General features: G+C 41.8%; 1 protein-coding gene across 3 annotated transcripts in view; it reads left to right on the top strand.

Moving 5' to 3' along the window:
• The first annotated feature begins 1,687 nt into the window (after window positions 1-1,687).
• Window positions 1,688-19,711, top strand: part of HIPK2 (homeodomain interacting protein kinase 2) — a 212,986-nt gene continuing 194,962 nt past the window's right edge. For all 3 annotated transcript variants that reach the window (XM_060776860.2, XM_060776861.2, XM_060776862.2), the window contains exon 1: window positions 1,688-2,471. In XM_060776860.2, the coding sequence (XP_060632843.2) occupies window positions 2,453-2,471 (19 nt within the window). In that variant the 5' untranslated portion in view covers window positions 1,688-2,452. The remainder of the gene's footprint in view (window positions 2,472-19,711) is intronic.

Here is a 19,711-nt window from a genome sequence, read left to right on the forward strand (position 1 = left end):
ACAAATAGATATAATAACCCAGAAGCTGATGAAGAAACACAACCTACAAACTATCTACAGACTCACTAAGAAAATCCAACAAATGCTACATTTGGCAAAGGACAAGAGGGATCCCCTCATCTCTGCAGGAGTCTACCGTATACCATGCAGCTGTGGACAAGTCTACATAGGGACCACCAAACACAGCATTGCCAAACATGAATCAAGGAAGATGAAAGGCACCGCACATTACTTCAAGCAGAGAAGTCAGCCATAGCAGAGCATCTGATGAACCAACCTCCGGGGGAGGCCATGTGACTGGTAGGGACAAGAGAGAGGGCTTTCTCAGTGATTGGCCCTCAACTTTGGAACTCCCTTCCTGGTGAGATTTGAGCAGTCCCTTCCCTCCTGTCTTTTAGAAGGATGATAAAAACTTGGCTGTGGGACCTAGCCATTGGGACAGTGCAATAAGGCAGCAATAAGAGCCCCGGTGGCACAGTGGGTTAAAGCGCTGAGCTGCTGAACTTGCTGACCAAAAGGTTGCAGGTTTGAATCAGGGGAGTGGGGTGAGCTTCTGCTGTTAGCCCTAGCTTCTGCCAACCTAGCAGTCCGAAAACATGCAAGTGTGAGTAGATCAATACGTACTGCTCTGGCAGGAAGGTAACGGCGCTCAATGCAGTCATGACCTTGGAGGTGTTAACACCGGCTCTTTGGCTTAGAAATGGAGATGAGCACCACCCCTAAGAGTCGGACACCACTGGATTTAATGTCAGGGGTAAACCTTTGCCTTTACTAGGAAACTTGAGGAGCCCCTGGTGGGGTAGCGCAATAGGTTAAACCCTTGTGCTGGCAGAACTGAAGAGGGGCAGGTTAGAGGTTCGGATTCTGGGGAGACCACGGTTGAGCTCCCTCTGTCAGCTCCAGCTCCCCATGCAGGGACATGAGAGAAGCCTCCCACAAGGATGGTAAAACATCCTGGTGTCCCCTGGGTAATGTCCTTAGGTAAAGGTAAAGTTATTCCCCTGATATTAAGTCCAGTTGTGTCTGACTCCGGGGTATGGTGCTCATCTCCATTTCTAAGCTGAAGAGCTGGCATTGTCTGTAGACACCTCCAAGGTCATGTGGCCCGGCATGACTGCATGGAGCGCTGTTACCTTCCCGCTGGAGCAGTACCTATTAATCTACTCACATTTGCATGTTTTCAAATTGCTAGGTTGGCCTTGCAGATGGCCAATTCTCTCACACCAGAAGCGACTTGCAGTTTATCAAGTAGCTCCTGACACACACACAAACCAACCCTCATCACACTAGAGAAAAAAAATCCACTTAAAATCTGGTTTCTGCCTCTTGTAGAATTCTGGAGTTTGTAGTTTAGGGAGGAACCTTTAACAGCCTCACTAAACTACAAACCCCAGAATTCTACAGGAGGCAGAAAGCGGATTTTAAGTGGATTTTTTTCCTCTGGTGTGATGAAGTGCTTGCAACCAGGTTTGATGCGGATGATTGAGACGGTTTAAGCAATAGTGGGAGCTGAAGTCCAAAACACCTGGAGGGAGGGCCCAAGTTTTGCCCGTGCCTGGCGTAGATCCTGGGGAAAGTTTTCCACAACTCGAGCGAGCAAGCCCTGCCACACCTCCCTCCTTGCCTGCCTGCCTGCCTTCCTGGCTACCGGCGGAGGGGGGCGGGCTCGGGGCTTGGCTCCCCTCCCTCCTTGTCTTCTCCTTCCTCGAAACGCGTCGTCCCTTCCCCACGATCGCGCGTCGCCCCCTTTTGTTCCCCTCCTTCCTTCGGGGAAGCCGCGATCCGTGCCATCGGCGCTTGATTATTTGCAAACTCCCTGTGCCTTCCCTCTTGCCCCCCCCCCCCTTCTCCCTCTCTCTTTTCCTCCTCCTCCTCGTTCTCTCATTGCTCTCCCTTCTCCGGCAACTTTTGCAGCCATCTCCCGGCCAGGACCGGCATGCGGAGCTGAGAGAGACCCCGTTTTCGTGGCTGCCTCTCCTTCCCCCCCTGCTTGAAGACCGAAGGGGGTCCCGGTGGTTTGGGGAGGAGGGGACTGGGGAGAGGTGCCTTCTCCTCCGCTTGACCTCTCCTCCTCCCCCTCCTCCTGCTTCTCCTCCTCCTTCTTCGCCCTGCCTTGCCTTGCCTTCCCTTTGAGCGGCTGCGGAGAGAAAGGGATGCGGGCAGGAGGCGGCTGGGCGACGCGGCGGCGGCGGTGGAGGAGGCTCCTCTCCGGAGAGACCCAGAGTCGGCTCAAGATGGCAGATTGCGATTGAGTTTTTTGCCACGCCGGGGGAGGGAGGAGGGGGGCCCGGGAGGAGGAGGAAGAAGAAGAAGAGGAGGAGGAGAAGGAGGCGAGGAAGGGGCTCCCCTTTGGAAGAAGAAGGAGAAGGAGAAGAACCCACAGGCACAGAGACAACCCTGCTTCGCTGGCGTCGCCTTTCGTGGCCATGAATAACAGGCAAACCTCGCACCCATGGCCCCCATGTACGAAGGTAAGCCCCGCCGCAGCAGAAGCCCTTTCTTTCCCATCCGAAGCAGAGGAGGAGGAGGAGGAGGAGGAAGAGACCGGGGGTACAGTCTATCTAAAACGGAGCAAACCCGGCAATTGGAAAGGATTCGGGATTAGAAGGAGAAGGGTGACCACCGATTTGGGGAACACCCCCTTTCACTATGGGGTTGCGGGGGGGGGGGTTCTTCTACACTCCCCCCCCCCCTGCTTTGTGTATATGGGATTCTCCCTCTGTATACTGAAGGATGGCTCTGGCAAGGTAGAACTAAGGTTTCGAGCATAACAACAATCATAATCAGGGATTCCTGTTATTCCTCTGCGCCTTCTCTACCTAAGCAGGCTGGTTCCTCACCAAACTATTACTATTATATTTAATGTTATCTTATAGTCTTATATTACTACTTCTATTATATTTTCTATTATGTTTATTGTATTTTATAGGATTGCTTTTAGTCTATTTTATATTATTATAATTCTATTTATATTACTACTTTTATTATATTATTATATTTTCTATTATTTTTATTATTTTCTATTATTTTTTCTATTACTACTTTTATTATATTTTCTGTTATGATTATTGTAATTTATAGGACTCCTTTTATTTAATTTAATATTACTATAATTCTATTTATATTATTACTTCCATTATATTTTTATTATAATTATTATATTTTCTATTTTATCATTTTTATATTATTATAATTATTATATTTTTATTACTACTTTTATTATATTTTATATTTTTATTATATTTTCTATTACTACTTTTATTATATTTTATATCATTATAATTATTATATTTTCTATTACTTACTTGTATTATATTATATATATTTATTATATTTTCTATTACTACTTTTATTATATTTTGTATTATTATAATTATTGTATTTTCTATTACTACTTTTATTTATATTATAATTATATTTATATTGCTACTTTTATTATATTTTCTATTATTGCAATTATTGTATTTTCTATTACTACTTTTATTATATATTATATTATTATTTTATGTTGCATATTAGTACTACTTTTATTATAATTTATATTATAACTACTACTTTTATTATATTATTGTATATGGTACTTAATAATTTATTATTATTATTATTATTATTATTATTATTAATGTATTAGTATCATTATCATCATCATTTTGAGGGGTTTTTCTTCCCCTCCCTGCTCTCTCCCCGCCCCCTTCGGAGCCGGTCCTTTGGAGAACCTTTCTTCTTCCTCTCCCCCCCCCCTTTCCCCCAGGGACGAGACAGTAGACAGTGCGGGAGGTCTAGACTACCTGGGGACAGGGCCCAGGCTTAGCAAAGTCTCTCTGCGGGAACAATGCCTTTTGACAGACGGCTGCCCGCAATCTCCAGCCTCGATCCTCAGCAAAAGAACCCACGGAAAGTCCTGCAGCTGCGTCACTCGCTGGCCCCGCTCTCCCCACCCTCACCACCCGTGGGTCTGGGCAGCTGAGTGCCTTTGCAGTGCCAGAGGTTTTATTTTCATTTTTTTTTTAGTGTGAAACATGGGAATCCTTGCTATAGGTAGAGATCTACACTGTAAAATGTATGTAGCTTGACACCCTCTTTGAAGTGCAGTGTCAGACTGCATCCACTCTACAGTGTAGATCAGGCCTGGGCCAACTTGGGCCCTCCAGGTGTTTTGGACTCCAGCTCCCACAATTCCTAACAGCCTAACGCATAAGCAGCTGAGGGGGAAAAGGAAAGGGCCTGAGGCTGTTAGGAATTGTGGGAGCTGGAGTACAAAACATCTGGAGGGCCCAAGTTGGCCCATGCCTAGTGTAGATACACACACATCTGTAGCAGTACATGTGTGCGTCTATACCAGGCATCCTCAAACTGCGGCCCTCCAGTTGTTTGGGCCTTCAACTCCCAGAATTCCTGACAATTAAACAAGCTCATTAGGGCTACTGGGAGTTAGAGGCCCAAACAGCTGGGGGGGGGGGGGGGGGACAGTTTGAAGATGCCTGGTCTATATATCCAAAGGAAGTGTTTTGTTCTCATTAAAATATCACAATGGATCTCAGTTTCGAGCTAAACAAGCCTGAGTTTGAATGGCACCGAGTTGACTAAAGTGCATGAAGTTGCCTTTTATATATATATGTGTGTGTGTTTTACTCTGGATCTTGTTCTCAGTTGCTTTCCTTGTCCTTTTCCCAAGCTTCATGGGAGTGGGGGAAAAAAAAGAAAATCGGTCACAAATAAACCCAGTTTAATAAGAATCCTCTAGTGCTTTGATCACTTTTTGAACTACTCTTTGACCGTGTAACTACGTTACAGTAATTGCCGGGCAACCACGTTACAGTAATTGCATTGGGGGCGTGCGCCTTGACTGTCCTTTGAAATGCCAAGCCTTTCTTTCTTTGCAGGGTGCGTCTACACTGCAGAATGAATGCAGTTTGCTGCCACCTTAATTGCCTGGCTCAGTGGCATGACATGATTAGAGCTATAGTCTTACAAGGTCTTTAGCCTTCCCTGCTGAAGAATGCCAAGCTACAGATCTCAGGATTTTATATGAACAAGGCAGTTAAAGCAGTGTCAAACTGCATTCATTCCACACTGTAGATGCACCTTGAGAAGCGAGACTTTTAGCCTTCCGAAGAAAGGCGAGCAAACTTACAGAAAACCCAGCCTTAGTTCCTTCTCTTTGCTTTCCTTGAGATATTAAGTTACCGATCTGAAAGCCAATTGCAGTAGAGGTCAATTTTAGTGAAATATTGGTTCTGGATTTGTGGGCATTCATGTTTTTTTTTTCCCCTAATGGTTTCATAAAAGGAAAGGGAGAAAGCAACCATGTTATTGTTCCAAGGTTTTCTCCTCCTCCTCTTCCCCATTCCAGATGGTGAACCTTTCAGGTCAAAAGGTAGCCATGGGGTTGGGGGGTGGGGGGAAAGGAAAAGGCACAATAAAAGGCATGATAATATTACGAAGGAATGGATTTCAAGAAGATTATGAGAAGGAAAGGAGGGCGAGAAGCAAATGAGAGGCCTTCTGTGGCTGCAGCCAAAAAAGAAAGAGAGTTGTATTATTAAATATTATTTTGTTGTAAAAAATAATCTAAAGAGATCGAATCTGACTGGTTTTTTATAAAGGTCTTTTTAACAGACCTCCCTAAAGCGCCCTCTGCTGGATGATTGTGTTGCGGTGGTCTTTTCTAGGAAAGTAACTTCTGTGCAAAGTACCCACATTTTCATGGCCATGTGACAGTAATAGAATGAGTATTCTTGCCCACACTTTGCACATGAGCATCTGTTTCATGCTTATCTCAGCCATTGCACCATCAGTTCAGGGCCCCATGCATGTGAGTGTGTCATGTTACCTAACAACAGCCCTGTAATGTAGGATGGGCTGAAGAAAATGAGACAGCAATTGGCCCAGTGAGCTTCCTGGCTTCAGGGAAGGAGCCAAACACATGCCTGTCCTGACTGAGGGCACATCTCCATTGTAGAGTTAATGCAGTTTGATACTGTTTGAACTGCCATTGCTCAATGTGATGGCGTTGTAATAATATTATTAATATTAATATATTTTTTAATTTATACCCCAACCCCTCTCCCTGAAGGGACTAGGTGGGGGGGGGGGGCTTACAACAAGCAATAATACAAAAATATAAGCAATACATGATAAACAATAATAACAAAAATGATTATCATTTAGTGGGTTGCTGTGAGTTTTCCGGGCTGTATGGCTATGTTCCAGAAGCATTTTCTCTGGATGTTTTACCCACATATATGGCAGGCATCCTCAGAGGTTGTGAGGTCTCCGATATAAAAACCCTACTTGCCTAGTTTCCAACAGACCTCACAACCTGCCATAGATGTGGGTGAAACGTCAGGAGAGAATGCTAATGGAACATGGCCTTACAGTCCAGAAAACTCACAGCAACCCAGTCATTCAGCCCATGAAAGCTTTCTACAACACAATTATAATTTAATTTTGCAAGATCTTAACCACCTCTGCCCAAGTCTGATGCCTCACTGAACTACAACTCCCATGCATAATGGCAGTTAAAGTGATGTCAAATTTCATTAATTCTACAGTGTAAATGCACCCAGAACCTGACCCTAAACATGATACTTGGTTGGCTTTTGATACTGTAGCGTAAGATTGTAGTTGTTGTTGAGCTCCCTTGCCTGTCAGCCTTAGTCAGCCCAGTCAGTAGTGAGACATGATGGGACTTGTAGTTTACCTGGAAAGGGAAAGTAGCAAAGCTCCCCTGATCATCTTTCAGTTTCAACCACATCATTGCTACTTTGCAGTCTTATTAAAATGGTACCCAGATGCTTTGCTTCTTTTCCTCCCTTAAGGTGAGCCTTGGGATGGGATTTAAAACATGAAGCTGCCTTGGGGAAAAGTCAGGACATAAATCAACAAATACTAAACTTGACAAATATCTAACCCATATTTTTTCCTGTGTATCTTGCTATGCACCTGAGCAACATATAATTTTGCCTAAAATGGTTGATGCTGGTGGAGACTTGTTGGTAGAGAGTGCAGTGACTTCCAGGTAACTCAACCTGTGTGTAAGTGGTTTCTGCCCACAGGTGCCTGGCAAACTGCTGACCTCTTACCATAGTGAAAGGAAGATTGAACTACTAGTTTGGTCTGCTTCCCTATGTGAAGTTGTGGGACCGCGTGCCCATGCCATCTTCAGAGGTTTAATGATACATTTGAGGGACAAGCATCGTATTTAGGAGGTTGCAAAAAGACAGGCAGCTGTGTTGATCCATAACAATAAACCAGTTATCATGTCCTTAATTTCAATCAGGAGCAGGTCTTTTGTAGAGATAATGGGTCTTGGTTGTGTGTTTAAGAGCAAACCATCAGAAAACAGAAGGATTACTGACTAGTCTGATACCACTGTCAAATCCTTATGTTAGCTGTAAAATAGTTCTCATGCTTTCATTTCCATCCAGAGCAGGTCTTTCATAGAGTTTAGTAAGAGCAAACCGCCACAATATCAGGGATTGCCCAGAAGAAAAATACTGCTGGTGAAATCTACCCTTTCCCCCCCAGTAACTCTTAAGGTTTGGACCTAAGGTCAGAAGGAATAAGGAGACGCTAAAGAAGTGATTCTCAACCTGTGAGTCCCCAGGTGTTTTGTCCTACAACTCCCAGAAATCCCAGCCAGTTTACCAGCTGTTAGGATTTCTGGGAGTTGAAGGCCAAAACATCTGGGGACCTGCAGGTTGAGAACCACTGCCCTAAAAGATGGTGATTATGAATGATGCCATTGTGTCTGCTAATTGTGAAGTCCTGGCACTTGGGTCTTGTGAGTTCTGGCTCTGCTACCATACTAATCACCATGTTCTTTGCCTTAGGGCAGCAGCTTAATGTGATAAGTTGGCCCTAGTCCCAAGAAAGTTTGATCTAGAGTGTTTATCTCTTGGTAACTTTTAGGGTTGCCAGGTGAAATAAGGGACAGGGATCCTGTACATTTAATGGTTATACGGGTAAGAGACTTTTCACAAGTACTAATTGCAGGAGAAACAGAATTTCATGGAATTTCCTTTTTTAGATGACGATTAGAAGTACAGGTTCCTAATTTCACCTGGCAACCTTAATGACTATAGACCTTGAGAAGAAAGGGTTTGTATATGGGAAATGGGTATTTGTTTCCTCAACTGGAGTCAGTTCAGACATACACCTTCAAAATATGAAGATATGGTTCAGACATGCATCTCTGCTCATTGATTCATTTCCTTATCCTTAGGGTGTAATGAGTATGTGAGCCAGTAGCTTTTTTTGAAAAGTGTATTTATACCAATGACTAAATTAAATATCTATATCCATGATTCACGTATGTACTCTAGCATGTGATATTTCAGACATCCACATGAAAATCAGGTCCACGTCTATAATGCTCCCGGTGGTGTTAAACCCTTGTTCTGGCAGGACTGAAGACCGACAGGTTGGAAGTTCAAATCTGGGGAGAGTGCAGGCGAACCCCTTCTGTCAGCTCCAGCTCCCCATGCGGGGACATGAGAAAAGCCTCCCACAAGGATGGTAAAACTTCAAAATATCCAAGTGTCCCCTGGGCAATGTCCTTGCAGACGACCAATTCTCTCACACCAGAAACAACTTGCAGTTTCTCAAGTAGCTCCTGATGTGTTAAAAAAAAACCCCTATATTTATTCAGTGCAGAGCAACCTAATGATGTATACATGTGCATGCATGTGATCCTCTCTTGGACATCCATAATAATAATAATAATAATAATAATAATAATAATAATTTATTTATATTCCTCTCTGTCTCCCCAGAGGGACAAATCATGTGTCCATTCTGTCAATTTGAAGAATGGAAATCAGGAAGCCATATGCCAGACCATACTAGCTAGCCCAGTTATAGCTACTCTAGCTAGCAGCATCTTTTCAAGATCATAGTTTACCTAAACATTTTAAATCTGGAAAAGCTGGAGGCTCCATTCAAGCATTTCCATGAAATGTATGTTTTCTGTTGGAGAGCTTGGAACAAGTATTTTGCTGGATAACAGCTCCCAGAATTCCCCATGGTCTATAATCTTTGTAGGATCTGGGCCCATCTATCCTGAGCCTGTCTTCTCATGCATGGCCTTGCTGCTGTTTTGCTGAATGGCTCGCCTCTCCATACAGCCCAAAGTATTATGACTCCTAAAAAGAGATACTGTCACTTTTGTTCAGTCATGTAATTCTTTATAGAAAGACTACCGAGAAAGAAATTGACTGGGATGAATCAGACAGGACCCTGTCCTTGGCAGGATTTATGACTTAAAAATCTTCAGAGTTTAGGCAGCTGCCTTAAAGAATAGCAGGTGATGGGGCCCCTATTAGTAATAGGGAGAGAAATCTGCTCTGGGGTTTAGTCTGAATTTTAGAGGAACTCTTCAAAGTGCTAAAACTGTTTTTGATTCAGCACTGTGGAGAACACCTTTAAGTACAGACTACTAATTACAGTGAGAACTCTACACTTGCTGGGGTAAGGGCCCAAGTCCCTGGTAAATGTGAAAAACCTTGATATTTCTTTACTTTCTAGGCCAGTGGTTCTCAACCTGTTAGTCCCCAGGTGTTTTGCCCCACAACTCCCAGAAACCTCAGCCAGTTTACCAGCTGTTAGGATTTTTGGGAGTTGAAGGCCAAATCATCTGGGGAGTCACAGGTTGAGAACCACTGATCTAGGCCTTCTAGCATGACTGTGGTCAACATAGGCATAGGAAGAACAGATCAAGTTTGATCTAGTTTGGCATTCTGTTGCCAGAGAAGTTGTATGGGCCTAAATGCATTTTCCATCTCAACATCCTCAGCCATTGGGGAGACAGATTATCTGCAATACTGGAGGAAATATGTAGCCATCATTAGTGGTATCTATCTGCTGAAATATGTAGCCATCATTAATGGTATCTCTCTGTGGATTAGTCTGATCTCCTTTTAAAGTTGGCAACCGTTGCTCCTTCATGCAGAAGTGAATTCCATTGTTTAATGATGTGCTCTGTGACAAACGACTTCCTTTTAACCATCAACCCAATTCTTAATGATCCCCTCCAGAATATGTATCTGTCCTAAATATACTTTTCAGGGAATTGCATGAGAAATATCAGCTAGGAAGGACAAAAGTTGGGGTGCTTCTTAAAGTTTCACCCTTTTTTTGGTACCATCCCACACTGTTGTAATACGTCAAACCTGGATGTGCATTTTGAAGGGACCTATAGCTGATCCTCTTTCATTGTGTGACACGTTTTCTCCCCTCTTTCTTTTCTAAGATCAGCACTGAAAGGCTGATGCTTGAAAAATGTAACATGTGAAAAGACATGGGTTCGACATTTTGTTGTTACTTTATTAGATTTAGAAAAAGATCGTTATCAGCTGTTTGGATGTAATTTTCATATAAGAGATACAAAATGGAATGTTTTAGTGCTTAATATCCTAGGAAATAAAATGGTATGGATAATGAGAATATGAGATAAGAAACAGTGGTGGTTGGTGGGCTTCAATGTCAGAGAGACACTAAATTTGCTCATCTCGGGCTGAAATAGCCAGAGGTTACCAAGATTCAATCTGATCTTGGAAATTAAGTAGGGTTAGCCCTGGTTAGGACATGGATGAAGTCCACCAAGGAATACCAGGAGCAGTAATGGACAAACCACCTCTGAGTATTCCTTGCAGTGGAAAACCCTATGAAATTTATAAGTCAGCAGGTGACTTTGAAGGTACATACATACAAGTTTAATATCATACATGGCAATATTTTTTTTAAAAAAAAACACTAGGAGAACATTTTGTTCTCCCAAAGCTGGCTGTCAGATGAGGCCACTCCTCAACTAAGTAACTTCAGGGACAGATTGTAAAGTAAAAAAACCCAACAAAACCCAAACACGAACTCAGGAAGAGGTCAAACTCGGTGGTTGGGATGATATGAGGGAGGCTTTTTTACCCCATTACATTAAACAGGATTTTATTGAGTAGATTCATGACAAAGTGGTATCATAGTGTTTTATATATGTACTTTGAAGGACATGGGTTTAAATATCCTAAAGGCAAGAAATCATGTTTGATTTTGAAACCTAAGCAGGGTCAATCTTGATTAGCACTTGTATGGGAAACCACCAACAAGGACCAGGTGCTGTAAGCTCTATTTCAGAGGATGGAAATAGCAAACCACCTCTAAACATTCTTTGCCTAAGAAAACCATATGCACACATAGGAACCTGATTTGAAAAATAATGCAATACCTTGAACAGATCCTTTGGAGTTCTGGCTAAAAACCAGAGCAAACTCACCACCTTACTGGTCATTCTTCAGAAAGTTCTTATTTTGATTCTGTCTATTGGTCTGCTTAGTTTGGTATTATTCATTTTGACTGGCACCAAGTCTTTACAGTTTGAGGCAATGTTCTACCAGTCCTACATGATAATTGAACCTGGAATATCTACCTCATCCAGAGAGATGCTTTTCCACTGGCTTAAAGTCTCCTCCAGTGCTCCTTTATTCCTTGTTGTGGTCTATGGATGACTAATGAACAATTTTTCCTTGTTCATTATAAATTATTCAGATTAGGAAAAATGTTCATATTACCCTACTTCTTAGTGTAGTCATGAGTAGAGTGGTCTTGTTGAGTCAGCTATATTTATCTACTGGTTGACTCATCATCCAAGAGGATGTTTTAGTGGGTCTGCTCTAGGAACCAACAGGACTCTAACCATTGTGGGTAATTTATCTGACTTTAAAGGTTTTTGAGAGTTGGGGTGGCAGATGATGAGGAAAAGTGGTAGAGTCTTTCTCCATGTGAAAACTTTACAGATATGCACAGATTACAGCCTGAAAGCAAAATCTCTTGGGGTTGAGTAGCGTTGCATCCCATCTGGTTACAAAATGCACTGTTCCTGGAGGCTTCTAGGAACATAGATGCTATTTTGGTGAAATACACACACACACATATAGTCCCACTTGCAGAGTCTTATATGGCCTATAGGCCGCATTTTATCTGTCTCTGGGGTGGTGGTATTTTTGAAAGACTAGTAAATCCAGAGTGTAATGTACTTCCACAAGAACTGGAAACAGAGCCCAAATACAAGTTTAATCAATGGCAAATTGCCTTGATTTCAACACCTAATGTTTCTCCAAGAAAAATATTTTTTGTGGGTAGATTGCATATTACAATAATAATAATAATAATAATAATACTTTATAGACTGCCCTCTCTCCCCAAGGGGACCCAGGGCAGTTTACACAAAAAAAAGGTGAACATGCAATGCCCAAACTGAAATACAAACATTTTAAAATAAACAGAATAATACAAAAATAATAACCATAAACTTGTAACAAAAGAGAAATTAACACCAAAATGAAGACCAAATATGAATAATTGAATTAACCTGATTATACTAATAATATAAATTAACCATTTAAACATAAAGCCTAAAACAGGCAATTAACATGCATTAAAATTACTATCAAGGTTTGTCTTCTCATGTAGCATATCAGCAGTAGAACTGAAATGTCCTAATCCTTCTCCTCTCCATAGTGTTCAAGTGTGTTTTCAAGAGCTTTTTAAAGAAGATGAGGGTGGGTGCCATTTTTATTTCTTTGGGGAGGGAGCTCCAGAGAAAGGAAGTGATCACAGATAAGGCCCTATCTCTCATTCCCACCAACCGCATTTGTGACAGGGGTGGGACTGAGAGGAGGGCCCTATCCACTGACTGCAGTGCATGGGATGGTCTGTATAGGGAGTTGTGATTGGACAAATAGCCTGGGCCCAAACTGTTTAGGGCTTTATAGGTAACAACCAGCACTTTGTATTTGGCCCAGAAGCAGACTGGCAACCAGTGGAGCTGCCGCAGCATGGGAGTCATCCTCTCACGATATGTTGCTCCTGTTAGTAATCCGGCTGCCGATCTTTGCACCAGTTGCAGCTTCCAAACTTTCTTCAAAGGCAGCCTCACATAGAGAGAGTTGCAGTAGTCCCCATTGTGTACGAACGATTGCTTCTTTCTGGACAGCTACATTGTATTGTATTAATTTTGAAGTCTTTAAAATATTTGTAAACATGTAACCTGGTGTTTATGTGACTGATGGGTTAACATTGTTACATCCTGCACAAAAGACTTCTATTCCAAGGCTGGAAATATAGTGAGCCCCCCACATTTGTAGTTTAGTTTTTAAGGGATTGATTGTTTGCAGATATGATATAATATGGTCACTTTAGGAATGTCTAGGTCCTCCAGCACAATTCAAGGAACAGCTTCCAGTAGAAGCAGTATCAAGTCAGTTTGCATTTATATAGTTATATAATTATCCTATCCCTATGTAGAAATTGACCATAGAGTTGTACTGGAAGACCTAAACATTCCTAAAGGGAGAAAAGATTTGCCATTTTCCCACTTTCACAGGGGATCCTGCACTCCTATCCCCAGTAAATGTGAATACTCAACATTCATCCTTCAATGGATGTTATTCATTCAGTGAAGCTTCAGTGGAGGATTTGATTACCTTAACAATATACGAACATGTGTCTTACAGATGCAAGATTCAGTGACATAATTTTTAGATATAAGTCAGTTTTTGGATATGTTAGCTAGTTATATCTATATAACCAGGCGATCACTATGTCCTGTGTGTTTCTTCTCTTCCTCCCCCAATTTCCCTCCCTCCATTATTTTGCATTTGCATTTTAAATGTCTCTCTCCTTCTTGCTAGTTGATATATTCTTTAGCATTAAAGCATGGAGAGAGAATGAGGACTTGCTCACTGTATATGATGTTCCAAGTATGACAGGACTCACTGTCGACTTTCCATATCCCATTTTTTCCCATTTCAGCTTTCTCAAATATTTTTGGGTTACTGATGAGTCTGATCAGTACCATTCTCAGCTGCTGTGTATAGCACAACTCCTGTAAGGCCAATGTGCCTAATTCAAGATGCCAGTGCTGTTAATTGAACATGTTCACAACACTGCCATCAGCAAAGGACGAGTGGTGTGTGGGAGAAGCCATCTTTTCCCAGCAATGTTCCACTTCCACACAAAAGGGCCCTGAGTCACTTGTTATTTTATGGCCCCATTACACCAATCTGACTGTGCTGAAAGGCCCGGGAGTGCCAGCAAACAGCTTCATTTATCATAAGCAGTATGATGCACTAGTAATAAATAGATAGACTATACAAGTGGTTCAGGCAGTCACTCTAACAGAGTAGCTCAGAGTTTGAGCTGCAAACCATGAAGCAGGACTTTGAGCCCTTTCATGCAAAGCATGCTCAGTGGACTCACATAATCTGCCAGAAATGGAAATGGAGAATTCGGAAACTGCATCAGAACTGCCTTATAACAGGTGAGATTTTGGGTTCATTTAGCCTAAAACTGTGAACTCTGACTGGCAGCCACAGTCTGGATTTATACCACCAAATAATATAGTTTAAGCTGCATTATAAGGTCAGTGTAGACTCATATGATGCAGTTCAGTGCAGTTCAAACTGCACTGTATGGCAGTGTAGATAGGGCCTTAGGCAGAGGATTCCAATGCATGAATATAACAAGCTGTCTTTAATTGAGGGGCGAGAGTGTAAAGGTGTATCCAGACAACACAAATGTTGCTGAAGGTTGTGGCATTTGTAGCTTTAGTTCTTTATTTTGTTTCGAAGATTCATACAATGTTCTCTTTATCCGGAAGCATTACTAGGGAACCTCTTGTGAAAGTACAACTTTTTGCGCCTACTCCAGACAAGCTTTTCTTTGCTTTATTCGTTTCTCCAGGGCTGCCTTTTTTTAAGGAATCTGTTGAGGGTTGCATGTCAACAGTAGACAGGATTCAAGCTAGGCTAGGTGTAGCCTGAATCCAAAACCGAGAGAGGCATCCTTTTTCATTCCATTGCCTTTCTCTTCTTCCTTTTACTTTGTTATCTTCCTCTTTTCTGATCCCCATTTTTCTTTGCTCCACCTCTTCATCTTCGTCCTTACCCAGGGAACTTCTAGGAGGAGGAAAGAATGCTCTTATGAAAGCATCTTGTCAGATGTCCCTGTTGCTTGCTGGCCTTTCAGCAAAGGGCTTATGTATTTAAGCTAAGGGCTCCCTCCTTGCTCAACTCAAAACTTGCTTCTTGTAGCAGCAGGCTTTTAGGAATTGACTGGAATGGGCTTTAATTGTGCGTTGTCTTGTTGATTTTCATCTTCTTTTCAAAAATGGATTTTAAATCATTTTAACTCTATAGTTGTCAAAACAACTTTTACAGAGAGTCAAAGATGTCGATTTTGATCTGCATTTCTTTTAATAGCCTGTAAGTTGTCTTCAGTCTCATTGTTGGGAAAATGAGGTTATTAATGAATTAGTAATCATCAAGCCTGTAGCCGGGAGGAGGGGGTAGAGTGGGTGTTACAGTTCCCCCCCCCCCCAAACTGGTTAACCAAATCCCCATTTCAAGTCTATGAGAAGCAACAATTAGAGTTAATCTAGAACAATCTCAACCAAATATTGTTTCAACCCACCCACCCCCACCAGCCCCTGAATTTTTCCTGGCTATGGGCCTGATAATCATTATGACTGTTATTTTAGATCAAGGCCTCAGGCATAGCTGTTCCACCCGCCCCTCTCCCCATTCTAAAATTTTCCAAAGTGTCAGTCAAAGGAGTCGCCGGTGGTGCAGTGGGTTTGAATGCTGAGCTGCTGAACTTGTTGACCAGGTCACAGGTTCAAATCCGGGGAGCAGCATGAGTTCCTGCTGTCAGCCCAAGCTTCTGCCAACGTAGCAGTTCAAAAACATGCAAATGTGAGTAGATCAACAGGAACTGCTCCGGTGGAAAGGTAACGGTGCTCCATCCAGTTATGATGGCCAAATGACCTTGGAGGTGTCTACGGACAACGCCAGCTCTTTGGCTTAGAAATGGAGACGAGCACCAACCCCCAGAGTCAGACACGACTGGACTTAATGTCAGGGGAAAACCTTTATCTTTACCTTTACAGTTAAAGGCTTAACTTTGATGATGCCAAAGACTGAACCAGGGGCCTGATGGAATTAGAAAAGGTGCTCTACCTAACTAAATTGCTTTGTTTTATGCTACTAACAGCCTTCTTGGCAGCTCTGTGCAAAATGAGAACAGTGCTCTATTTAGGACAGTGAGCTCTTTGCAAGAATTGCTCCTTGGTAAATGACTAATTTTGCAGCTTCTGTGAAGCACTTTGGGGTAGCACTATTTAATGCATAGAACACACCTGTATTTATTTGTTTTTAAAGTGAGTTTGTGTGGGAAGGGAACCTATCCCTACAGACGCAGATAACTATGCATTCAATATTTTAAGAATGGAAAGGCTGTGTGTGTGTGGATGTCCCTACAAGTGGCTTTCAGCTTTTGGTGACCCAATGAATTTCATAGGGTTTTCTTAGGCAGGGAATACTTAGAGATGTTTTTGCCAGCTCCTTGGGTTTTTGGAAACAAAAAAGAAATTCCAGGTATTCCCTGTAAAGCCATTATTTTAGATATAACCTGCTGAGATTGAGTAATAGTTATACTGTGTTCAACTGATATATCCAAAGCTCATTTTATAATTGAATCATTCTGTTTTATTAAATTAAACATTTAGTGCTTTGCATTTGAAATGTTTTGCTGTCCTCTCCTTGGTCCCTTCCACACAGCCATACAAACTAGAATATGAAGGCAGAAAATCTCACAATATCTGCTTTGAACTAAATGCACACTGCCATATATTCCAGTTCAAAGCAGATAATCTGGGATTTAATTCAGCTATAGGAGCCTTAGTCTCATTTCACATACAGATGCAAACTAAATTGGCAACTGAATCTAAGGGCCCATCCCAGCAGTTCCAAAATGTGGGACATGTCTTGGTTTTTACCGGAGGTGGCCAAACGATGCCTCTGGTAAAAGTGAATTAATTTGGAATAAATCAAGGTTTCCTTGGTTTATTCCAGATTAATTAAATACATCATTAGATCTGGGCCTTCCTGAAAGGCCTGGATCTAATGAGGTGCTGGGACAGTCCTGGGAGTGAGTCCACACAGCCATTCCACACCTTTTGAGCTCCTGGAGTCCAAAGGTGCGAGAGGGCACCCACCCCTCCATCTAGGCCCTGATATGCCCCTAATATCTCCTCAGGTGTCATTTTCTCACACCAGGAGGACCCGAGGGGAGACTCTATGGAACCAAGGACCTTTAAATGTAAGCTTTAGAGGGATAAATGGGTGGCTTCGGGGTGATTTCATGCCATCCTGATTTGTCTCATGATGTAGCCCCCCCTCCCCCAAGAAAACCTGGGTTTCGGTTAGGGGGTGGAGGCTACAACCAGCACTAAAGTGGATTGTTTAAACCCATTTCAGCATGGGTTTTAGTTATGTGTGGAAGGGCCATAAGATCACTTTCATAGTACAATTATAACACTTTAATACTATCCTGTGGAATATGGCAGTTAGAATTTTCAATCAGAGAGTGCCTCACCTCACCAGACTACAAATACAGTATTACTCTTGTTTCTTCTATTTGCATCAAACAAAATGTGGTCTCCCTAGGAATTTTCTGGATCTTTCAGGTGATTCTATGGTATGCTTCCACTAGAAGATACCATAGAGTCATCATGGAGAACCTAGCAAATTCCTAGAGAGTATACCCCTCTGGGAATTTTCATGGTTCCTCCAGGGTGATTTTATGGTAACATCCAGCAGGGGCTGTTCATTTCAATAGAGTTTGCTATTATCCCTGGTTTCCTGTTTACACTGTAAGTTTAGGAGCTTATCCCCCATGGATATAGGGTCATATTATACCAGGACACTGTAAGATGCAGCCTTGGCAGCTAAAATGGCATCACAGTGCCATAACTATACAATGCAAAAGAGATCTTACTTCAGAATTCACAATAAGATAGAATGTTCATTTCCTATGATGACAACCAGCTAGCTGTGTTGTTCTTAGGTGCCTTCAAGTTGACTCCTACTTATGGCAAGAGTCACATAAGGTTATTTTGTGGCTGGATTTATTCATAAGAAGCTTGTTATTGTTGTCCTTTCTAGGGCAGATAGGAATGTGGTCCAATAGGATCTGGAGGGCACATTTCTCGACATATGATATAAAGGGACATTGGTTTAGTAGGCTTGGGTAACCACGGAAAAATTTGGTTCTAAACTCATTTCGTTTTTAGGGGGGCCCTTGTGTTTCGTTTTTTAAAGAATTCCGAAATTTTCCTTTAAAAAAGTTCAAAATATACGAAATTTCATAAAATTACGAATCGATTCGTTAATGGCGGACGCGATTGCGCAATATGCTAAAAAACCCACCAAATGGGACAGGGGGAACTTCTGAAGCTTCCCTCTCCCTCTGTTGTTGACTGTTGGTGTGATAATTTATTTTTTATCACTGATAAAACAAACAACAACTATAAAACTTGCACCAGACATATGGAAATAATTACGAAACAATTTCGAAACAATTTCGAAACAATTTTGAACCAATTATGAAACAATTACGAAACAATACAAAATAAATTGGAAAAATTGTTTCGATTTTTAATTACTCCTCACAGTAGTCCTGCATGGCTCAATATTGGGTCGTAAGCTAATTTAAATACGAATTAATAACGAATTACAAAATTAACGAACGAAACCGCCCAAGCCTATGGTTTAGGTCTGCTTGATGGTAGAGATGGCATGTGTTTGGATAAGCAGGCATTTCTGATAAATGTTCTGGATTTTGTTTTTGCTGGGAGAGAGAAATAGAAGGCTGTAAAACAGATGGGGCAAAATAAACCAGAAAGGCACACTGAAGCTAATGGTGCGTTATTTGGTTTTTAGCTGCTTTGTTCTTAATCAAGAGTTGGAAATATATTGGAACGATGCTGCAGTAGTGGGGCAAAATCCAATAGACTTATGCTAGATGATCACAATGGCCCTTTAAAAATCAATAAGCCAGTTCTGAGGAAAATCACTTTTGTGAACATCAACCAGAACAAAATGACCCTGTGAGTACAGCCTGGGAATGGTATACATGCTTTGCCTGTTATGTTCCATCAGGCCAGCGTTCATAAACAGAGAAAATTTCCATCAGCATAACAAGATATTGGTAGAAGTAGATTGGGTATTTTCTTCTTGAGGGGCTTTTGGTAGTCCACAACCTAGTTTTGCCCATGTACTATTTATTCTATTTTGTCCTATGGCTTCCCCCCCCCCCCCCCAATATTATAGTGAAATAAGTGAAATCCTGGCTCTGGGGTCAAGCCATTAGAGATTAATCTACAGTGCAATAATAGCCTCGAAATATGTGCAATTGATCTATGATTGAGGATGGTGTGATTTTAATAGTGAATTCAATGTTTCATATGTTTTAATGTGCATTTAATTTTAATTTTTAAATGTAAGTGTATTTTAACTGTTTGTTGTCCAAAGGCATTGAATAGTTGCCATATATAAAGTTGCCTTGAGTCCCCTTCGAGGTGGAGAAAGGCGGGATGCAAATAGAGTAAATAAATAAATAAATAATACAGCTGTATTGTGATTATTTCACTTTAATTGTTGTAGTTTTATCCCAGGAAATCCTGGGATTTGTAGTATAGGAAGGAGCATTTAGACTTTTCAGACAGAATCCTCTGTTTCACCAAACTACAAACCCCAGGATTCACTGGATGTAGTTAAAGGGGAGCAATAGTGCTTTAACTGCATGATGTGATGGGATATCTTTTCTCCCCATATCACCATCATAACAATGTAGGTTAAATGGATCAGGTTGAGTTTCA

The sequence above is a fragment of the Anolis sagrei genome, chromosome 5 (genome assembly GCF_037176765.1).
Source record: "Anolis sagrei isolate rAnoSag1 chromosome 5, rAnoSag1.mat, whole genome shotgun sequence".
Classification (NCBI taxonomy): Eukaryota; Metazoa; Chordata; class Lepidosauria; order Squamata; family Dactyloidae; genus Anolis; species Anolis sagrei.